This window comes from Salvia miltiorrhiza, chromosome 5, assembly GCF_028751815.1.
Source record: "Salvia miltiorrhiza cultivar Shanhuang (shh) chromosome 5, IMPLAD_Smil_shh, whole genome shotgun sequence".
NCBI lineage: Eukaryota > Viridiplantae > Streptophyta > Magnoliopsida > Lamiales > Lamiaceae > Salvia > Salvia miltiorrhiza.
Genome location: NC_080391.1, coordinates 225,237 through 234,304, shown reverse-complemented (window position 1 = coordinate 234,304; position 9,068 = coordinate 225,237). Strand labels below are relative to the sequence as shown.

At 35.9% G+C, this 9,068-nt stretch overlaps 3 protein-coding genes across 5 annotated transcripts; 1 reads left to right on the top strand and 2 right to left on the bottom strand.

Moving 5' to 3' along the window:
* LOC131026536 (metalloendoproteinase 3-MMP-like) lies at positions 1–1,119 on the bottom strand. Its single transcript, XM_057956423.1, has one exon. The coding sequence runs from the start codon at positions 1,062–1,064 to the stop codon at positions 141–143; it is 924 nt and encodes a 307-aa protein (XP_057812406.1). The 5' UTR covers positions 1,065–1,119; the 3' UTR covers positions 1–140.
* A 2,482-nt stretch (positions 1,120–3,601) lies between these two features.
* Positions 3,602–4,749, bottom strand: LOC131026535 (metalloendoproteinase 5-MMP-like). 2 transcript variants are annotated; one of them, XM_057956422.1, is made up of 2 exons: positions 4,297–4,749; positions 3,602–4,224 (listed from the first exon to the last, which is right to left on the bottom strand). In XM_057956422.1, exons 1-2 carry the CDS (start codon positions 4,683–4,685, stop codon positions 3,741–3,743), a joined length of 873 nt encoding a protein of 290 aa, XP_057812405.1. In that variant the 5' UTR covers positions 4,686–4,749; the 3' UTR covers positions 3,602–3,740. The 2 variants fall into 2 exon arrangements, with proteins under 2 accessions (XP_057812405.1, XP_057812404.1); XM_057956421.1 differs by having other exon boundaries at positions 3,602–4,747.
* Positions 4,750–5,889: 1,140 nt separating this feature from the next.
* Positions 5,890–8,298, top strand: LOC131026534 (putative late blight resistance protein homolog R1B-23). 2 transcript variants are annotated; one of them, XM_057956418.1, is made up of 2 exons: positions 5,890–6,067; positions 6,322–8,298. In XM_057956418.1, the coding sequence occupies exon 2, from the start codon at positions 6,365–6,367 to the stop codon at positions 8,186–8,188; it is 1,824 nt and encodes a 607-aa protein (XP_057812401.1). In that variant the 5' UTR covers positions 5,890–6,067; positions 6,322–6,364; the 3' UTR covers positions 8,189–8,298. The 2 variants fall into 2 exon arrangements, with proteins under 2 accessions (XP_057812401.1, XP_057812403.1); XM_057956420.1 differs by having other exon boundaries at positions 5,909–6,045.
* Positions 8,299–9,068: the final 770 nt, after the last annotated feature.

Sequence of the window (9,068 nt, the reverse complement as noted above, 5' to 3'; positions counted from 1 at the left end):
TTAGAAGAAAACAAAAAGACTTTATTTCATATTCCATATAATTAACCTTACAACTCACGACATGCAACATAAAAGCCAACGACGAACCTTAGATACTATTACAAAAATCCCAACATAACATGCAAATAAACACACACATTTTAGATATTGTATAAATCCCTTATTCCTTGAATATCATCTGCATTCAAATTTTTAATCCCTCCGGCTCCGATCCTTGCATACATGATTGCCGCCTCATCCATGCTATGTCCGAGCCCTAAAAGGTGCCCGATTTCGTGAAGCGCGACGGTTTCCAAGTCGAAAGCACCGTCAACCGCCCCAATCGACCACGTCTCGTCGGCGTCGTAATGGAACCTTCCATCAGGTGGTGCAAATGCATGAGCTATGGTATCGCCGACGGCGCCATCAAAAGGGGCTCCATCGCCATGGTCCCCGCGGTAGAACCCTACAACCAAATCCGCGTTGGTTTGGGCACGTGCGAAGGTGAAGTGTGTGGAGGATTGCCACTTCTGAAAGGCACGTGCCACGGGGGCCACGGCGTTGGCGGGAACATTGGGCAAGAACCTGTAGGTCAGATGGGTTTTGGACCATTTAGGCTCTCCATCAAAGAAACTGTAGTGGGCCACCACGTGGATGCCACTCGAGCCAGACTTGTGGTTTCTGTTTCGAGGTTGCATGTAGTTAGTGCCGTTGATGATGTCAGGCACCCCGCATCGTGGGGTTGTCATTTTTGATATCGTCTCATCGTCCACGATCCCTGAGGGTTTGATGTGGTAGTTTTCTTGGTAGGTTTTGATGGCTGATTCAAGGATATCATCGAAATCATCATCAGTGGCTTGTGTTTTGTTTGGATATCTGAGATAACCGAATTTCTCGAGGTAGGCTTTGAGCTCATGGATCCCTTTAGTAGTGTTTCCCTTGTGACAACCTTTTAATTTCTTGATGAAATCAAAAGCTGAGGTTTTTTTGCCACTTGGGATGCTCCTCTTGGCATGGCCACTAGGAGCAAGTAGTATGAAAATGAGGAAGAGAAAGGAGATGAGAGGAAAAATCTTAAAAGCCATGAATAAGTACTTGAAAAAATCTTTAAGAATATTTAATTTGTTTTGTGATGCATGTTAATGCAATATATTGCAGGTATTTATAGAGTTTATGTGTGGCAGGAACAAAGAAAAGTAAGAAGAATTTTGTGGGTTCCTTTTGTCTTTAGTCGAATGACTTAATTAATAGTCTTTAATTGACTTGGAATTGAGTGTGGAAAATATTAAACAATTAATACATATATTAAAGACCAGCTAGCTAGGTCATCTACCACAAATAATCGTTCTAAACAATTATATATTATAGGTTTCAAAATGAGAATTGTGAAAAATAATAATCATCAAATCATTAATGAATTAAATATAATATACCATTAAGCAAAATAAAGGTTGATTGTTTAAAAATGATGACGTCGTGTTGGGTTACAAACAACACTGATTTTTATTAAAAGTTTTAATTTTACTTACAAATTAATAACTTGCCTAATTCAACTACCAAGTCGTTGGAGGATACAGCGTTAAATATTCCAAATTCCAATTAAAATTAATTTTGTTGAGCGTGGAAAATGGATCAAGAAACGTATGTATGTTTGCCTTTTTAATTTCCTTAGACTTCCTAGACGACACTGGGAAAATATACATTCGAAGAAATTTGATGGAAAATGATGTAGGAATGTTCTATTTAATAGTTTATTTTAATTACTTATTATTTAAATTAGTATATGTCTTTCATTTATTTATTTCCCTTGCTTCAGTTTACAGACTTGATTTATTTAGTTAAGAAACAATCACCTATCCACCGTTGGCAAGTATAATGTGTTTACCACTGATGTGACAATTTTAATTAGAGTAAAATAATTTTAATTAGAGTAAGATATATTAATTATCTTACCTAATTAAAATTGTCACATAAGTGGTGAGCACGTTATACTTGCCCATGGTGGGTATTTAATAAGAAATTTTCTTTATGTATATTTTGCAGTTGAATTTAGATAAATAATATGTACGTATATTTCCCTTTTCATGTGTTCTTCAAATTTCATTATCACCTATATTTTTAATTTTTTGTCGTAAAGCTAAAATTAAATTTTCTATCTATTTATTAAATTTTATTTTTTGTCGTAAAGCTAAAATTAAAATTAAATCATATGTTACTACAGATTTTTCTGTCGTTAGAATTTTAATTAATTTAAAACATTTAATTAAAATTGTACGACGGAATATTCTGTCGTTAAAAATTAGAGATGGAAATTCTGTCTCAAAATCCGTCTCAAATTCTCAAGCATGACAATATGAAAATTCTGTAGTAAAATCCGTCGTAAAGCACGACCCATTTATAATTCCGTCTCTAAATCTGTCGCTAATACGCTACGTATTAATGTTCATGTTAGAGAGAACGCGAAACTCCTGCAATTCTTACGATCACGAAACACATTTTTTTGTAGTGTGTAAAAAATGGATCAAGAAACGTGTGTATGTTTGTCTTTATTCCTTAGATTTCATATAATGACATTGTCTTTATTCCTTAGATTTCATATAATGACACTGGAAAAATATAGAAGTCATCTGCTGCTGATTTCGAAGAAATTTGATGGAGAATGATGTAGGAATATTTTATTTAATAGTTTATTTTAATTGCTTATTATTTAAATTATTATGTCTTTTATTTATTTATGTCTCTTGTTTTAGTTGACGAACTTGACCTATTTAGTTATATATAAGAGATTATTTTATGTATATTTTGCAGTTGAATTTTTTGATAATAAAATAGCTAAGATATGTTACTCTTCTCACGTGTCCTTCAAATTTCATTATTATTTGTATTTTTTTGGATATTTTGTGAATTTTAATCAACACAATCCAACCCAACGCAAACGTTACAATCCTTGAATAAGGGATTAATGTTTTCACACAAATCTAGCTCACAACAATTTTGATTGCAAACATAATTCAACACTCGGGTTTCGTAATCCTAGCTCAACAAAATCTGAGATAGAAAAAAAGAGAGGGAGAAGGTGCATATAAGTCCTCCTAGGTGTAGCCCTTATAGCGTATACCTCATCATTCTCACTGTGCGTGCAACTAAATCCCCCAACTCACAGTGAGGATTTTTTAGGACATTAACTTATATTGATTTGGAAATTAGGACAAAAACTTTCGGATTTGTAAAAATACGACACTAATTTTTTTTCAGAGTGAAATAGGACATTAATTAATAAGCGTCGTAAAAATAGAACATTTCTCGGCCGATAATTGGCTAAGAATTGGCCCGGAAATGTCCTGCGGGTGCAACATTTATTAATTAGTATCCTATTTTACTCTAAAAAAATTAGTGTCCTATTTTTACAAGTCCGAAAATTTTTGTCCTAATTTTCAAATCAACCTAAGTTACTGTCCTAAAAAACCTTCGAACTCGTACATTTTTCAACAGGAAAGCCGAAGTAAAATTTTTGGAGTTAAGCTTAATTAATTTCATAGTTCTTATATATGAATACATTACACATGAATAACAAGAAAAATTATTTAATTAACTCGTTCAATGAGAAGGCGCATGCAGAAAGTTAAAGAAAACAAAAAGACTTTATTTCATATTTCATAGAATTAACCTAACAACTTACGACAACATGCATAAAAGCCAACGACGAACCTTAGATACTATTACAAAAATCCCAACATAACATGCAAATAAACACACACATTTTAGATATTGTATAAATCCCTTATTCCTTGAATATCATCTGCATTCAAATTTTTAATCCCTCCGGCTCCGATCATTGCATACATGATTGCCGCCTCATCCATGCTATGTCCGAGCCCTAAAAGGTGCCCGATTTCGTGAAGCGCGACGGTTTCCAAGTCGAAAGCACCGGCAACCGCCCCAATCGACCACGTCTCGTCCGCGTCGTAATGGAACCTTCCATCAGGTGGTGCAAATGCATGAGCTATGGAATCGCCGAGGGGGCCATCAAAAGGGGCTCCATCGCCGTGGTCCCCGCGGTAGAACCCTATAACCAAATCCGCGTTGGTTTGGGCACGTGCGAAGGTGAAGTGTGTGGAGGATTGCCACTTCTGAAAGGCACGTGCCACGGGGGCCACGGCGTTGGCGGGAAAGTTGGGCAAGAACCCGTAGGTCAGATGGGTTTTGGAAGGCGGCCATTTAGGCTCTCCATCAAAGAAACTGTAGTTGGACACCACGTGGACGCCGCTCGAGCCAGACGACTTGTGGTTTCTGTGTCGAGGATGCATGTAGTTAGTGCCGTTGATGATGTCAGGCACCCCGCATCGTGGGGTTGTCATTTTTGATATCGTCTCATCGTCCACGATCCCTGAGGGTTTGATGTGGTAGTTTTCTTGGTAGGTTTTGACGGCTGATTCGAGGATATCATCGAAATCATCATCAGTGGCTTGTGTTTTGTTTGGATATCTGAGATAACCGAATTTCTCGAGGTAGGCTTTGAGCTCATGGATCCCTTTAGTAGTGTTTCCCTTGTGACAACCTTTTAATTTCTTGATGAAATATTCAAAAGCTGAGGCAAAAAAGGTTTTTTTGCCACTTGGGATGCTCCTCTTGGCATGGCCACTAGGAGCAAGTAGTATGAAAATGAGGAAGAGAAAGGAGATGAGAGGAAAAATCTTAAAAGCCATGAATGAATACTTGAAAAACTCTTAAGAATATTTAATTTGTTTTGTGATGCATGTTAATGCAATATATTGCAGGTATTTATAGAGTTTATGTGTGGCAGGAACAAAGAAAAGTAAGAAGAATTTTGTGGGTTCCTTTTGTCTCTTTAGTCGAATGGCTTTAGTCTTTAATTGACTTGGAATTGAGTGTGAAAAATATTAATTAAACAATTAATACATATATTAAATACCACAAATAATCGTTCTAAACAATTATATATTATAGGTTTCAAAATGAGAATTGTGAAAAATAATCACCAAATCATTAATGAATTAAATATAACATACCATTAAGCAAAATAAAGGTTGATTGTTTTAAAATGATGACGTCGTGTTGGGTTTACAAACACTGATTTTTATTAAAAGTTTAAATTTTACTTACAAATTAATAACTTGCCTAATTCAACTACCAAGTCGTTGGAGGATACAGCGTTAAATATTCCAAATTCCAATTAAAATTAATTTTATTGAGCGTGGAAAATGGATCAAGAAACGTATGTATGTTTGCCTTTTTAATTTCCTTAGACTTCCTACACGACACTGGAAAAATGTACATTCGAAGAAATTTGATGGAAAATGATGTAGGAATGTTCTATTTAAGTAGTTTATTTTAATTACTTATTATTTAAATTATTATATGTCTTTCATTTATTTATTTCCCTTGCTTCAGTTTACGGACTTGGTCTATTTAGTTAAGAAACGATCACCTACCCACCGTGGGCAAATATAATGTGTTTATCACTAATGTGACAATTTTAATTAGAGTAAAATAATTTTAATTAGAGTATATATTAATTCTCTTTCCTAATTAATTAGACAATCAATTATTAATCAAATTCAGAACCGATCACCTACCCACCGTGGGCAAGCATAATGTGCCCACCATTGATGTGACAATTTTAATTAGGAAAGATAACTAATAAATCTTACTCTAATTAAAATTATCTTACTATAATTACAATTGCCACATCATGGTGGGCACGTTATGCATGCCCACGGTGGGTAGGTGATCGGTTCTGTAATCAAATTATAAGCTTAAATTTTGCTCTTTTGAGTAGTAAATTATAGATTAGGCAGCTTAGTTCTTTAACCCAAGTTCTTCTAAGTAGAATATTTAGTTGGAAGCCCAATAATTAAGTATAATAAGCCCAACTCAGTTAAAAGTAATGAGGCCCAACCCACTTAGTTCTTTCTCTCTAGTTTTCACCCGCAGCCGCAGCGCCGCATATTCCCTTCTTCATTCATCTTATTCCGACAACCTCGTCACCACCGAACAAAACCCAGCTGCTGCCGCGCCGACTCGCTCCAATCTCCTCTCATAGAGGTACAGTTGAGATCTAAATTTGGTAATTAAAATTCCTGCTGCTTCTCCGTTTCTTTATTAGGCGATTTCTGGCACCGAATTTTTTTCATTTTAATCTTCATATTGCAGCTGATTTTTTTAGTTCATTTTAAGATTCATATTGCAGCTGATTTTAGTTCAATTTAGAGTTCATTTTAAGCTTCATATTGCAGCTGATTTTAGTTCATTTTAAGATTCATATTGGAGGAAAATTGCAGAGCTAATTTGTGGAAACAATTTCATTTTCAACAATTGCAGCCCATAATCGTATTCTCAGATAATCGACCTTGAGAATTTCGCTATGGCGGCTTATGGTGCAGCGACTTCTCTGAAGATTACGATTCAGCGTATTCTGCAATCGTCTCGCATTTCCCTTGTTTCCCCCTCTCTGCAAATCTTACTAACCGCCTACGAAGAGATGGATCAATTGCAGAAAGTTCTGCTAAAATTGGATGACACAAGCTGCAGCAAGATCAGGACGAAGGTGAATGCTGCGGATGAACGAATCAAAGAGGCAGTTTGGGAATTTGAAGATTTACTCGAATCCCACGTCTTACATCACATTCTTCCACAACTCGAAAGTGAGAGAGATCACTTGTCTTTCTCTGTAGATCTGCAGAGTCTGCAACACCGTGTTGATTCTTTCATTGAGAAGATGAAGATGATGGAGGAGGAGTACACTAATGAAATGGATAATCTGCCTGAAGAAGAAGGCGAGCCTGTTTTCTCAAGAATTGATTTTGGTGGAATCAAGTCAAAGATGGTTGGATTATCTGATGAATTTGAAAAGGCGAGAGATTTTCTTCTTGAAGAAAATAACAATAACAACTATTCAATTATTGGGATGGCTGGCATTGGAAAGACAACTCTTGCTAAGCATATTTTTGAAGATCCATCAATTCGGAGCCATTTTAAGTTTCGAGCATGGGTCAAAGTGGGCAGAAAATGCGAATATGATGAACTATTGCGATGCATTCTAGCTCAAGTGGATCCCAATGCTTACCAAATGCTTACCCAAGGAGATGATGATGAGGAATTAGTTGGACTCTTGAAAGAAAGATTGAAAGATAAGAAATGTCTCATCGTGTTGGATGATGTTTGGGAGATACAAGTAACAAATCGCTTAACAAGTTGCTTGCAAGAAAAGAATATTGCTGGAAGGATTCGATTCTTACTCACAAGTAGACAAGAAATAGTATATGAGAGGGATGGGTACGAAAGAGTTCGCTTGTTGAACGAGGAAGAAAGTAAGGAATTACTTGGTGAGAAGGTGTTTGGTGAAGAGGGTTTCCCTCCTCAACTTGAGGAGCTGGGAGAGAAGATTGCGAAGAAATGTGAAGGTCTTCCTCTTATGATAGTCACGATTGCAGAGCTCCTATCAAAAGCCGACAAGACCCAAGAATCCTGGACTGAGGCACTCAAACAACAGAGTTCGGTTTTCATGGATGCATATAATCAAATATCAGAGGTACTCTTCCCAAGCTATGACTATTTACCCCAACATTTAAAAATGTTCTTCCTCTACATGGGAGCTTTCCCTCCATATATTGATATACGTCCAATCCTGATCAATAATTTGTTGAGTGCTGAGGGGTTTCTTGAACCGATTGAAGAAGAAAGTTTTGAAGATTTTTCCGAGACATGCTCGGAAAATCTTTCTTTGTGGTATCATCTTGTTCTTGACGGATCAGATTCTTGGTTATCAGCTAAAAGGTATCGTGTGCATTCCTGCTGGCAGCATTTGTGTAAGGTAGAAGCGAGTAAGATCAAGTTTCAGCATGTGTTACAAAGTTGTGATGAAGTTACAGAAGACCAACGTCGGTTGTGTGCCCATTGCCACACTTTGTTTGCCTTCAAAGAAGTGTATGATTCAATAAAAAGTGATTGTGCATCCACTGCCCGTGCTCTCCTTTGTTTTGGTCCTTATCACCAATATCCAATCCCAATACATGTCATGGGTTTCAAGTTGCTAAGAGTATTAGATGTTGGTAAAGTCCGATTTTACCATATCCCAACTGAGATTTCGAAACTAGTTTATCTACAATACCTTGCCCTAACTTGCACCGGGGATCTCCTTCCTTCCATATCCAACCTTTGTTTTGATATATGTGTAATCAGTTTATGATTTTTTTTTAATAGCTTAAAATTTTCAGATTCTGGCAATGTACTAATTAATTTATGACTTCATATTTCAAATTTACGAGATCCCTTAGTGGAAGTGAATCTTGTTAAAGATGTCGTTGGTTTAGCTATGAAGTAAATCTGACTAAGAGCTCTTGTTGTCAAAGAAGAAAAGAATTGATTAATTGTCATTAATAAAATATTTGAAGCATTTATCAACCAACATACTCCTATGATTAACATAGACCAATTGGGCTTCTTCATAAAATTTGGCCCAATACAAAAGTAAGGCCCAGCTCCATCATTTATTTTTTCTTTTCCTTGATTAGGAAATTATATTGGCCTGCTTGTGTGTATCCTGTTCATTTTTCATATCTCTAAGAGTATTCAAAAAAAAAAAGCATCTACAATGAGTGGTGCGTTGGCCGCATCAAGGCGGCGCGCTGGCGCACCCCCCTGTGGCGTGAACGGCCGTGTCGGGTGCGAAGGCGTGAATAGTGAGGCGCGTGCACTGAATAGAATTACCCACATACACTTCACCTTCTGCCCCATAAGGCCAAGCACTTTAACCATTAGTAAGGCCGTGCACCCATTAGAGATCACAATAAGAGCTTTAATTTGATATATTTAATGTAAATATTTGATTTAAAATGTAAAAATTATATTTATTTAAAGATTAAAATTAAAAAAATTATCCCTCCTCTCTTGTGCCTTTTTAATTCTTTTTTTCATTTTCATAATATTAATTTTTATTATTGTGATGTTTTTTCAATATGCAACTCAAATATATTCAATTAAAATTAATTATTTTATTATATTTATAAATATAATAATTGAGTTGGTATCAATTTTATACAAATGTAAAAAAATTAAAATATTTTATG

Excerpts from the sequence above, each read along its gene's own strand:
- LOC131026535 (XM_057956421.1), bottom strand. The coding sequence starts at position 4,685 with ATGGCTTTTAAGATTTTTCCTCTCATCTCCTTTCTCTTCCTCATTTTC.
- LOC131026536 (XM_057956423.1), bottom strand. The coding sequence starts at position 1,064 with ATGGCTTTTAAGATTTTTCCTCTCATCTCCTTTCTCTTCCTCATTTTC.
- LOC131026534 (XM_057956418.1), top strand. The coding sequence starts at position 6,365 with ATGGCGGCTTATGGTGCAGCGACTTCTCTGAAGATTACGATTCAGCGT.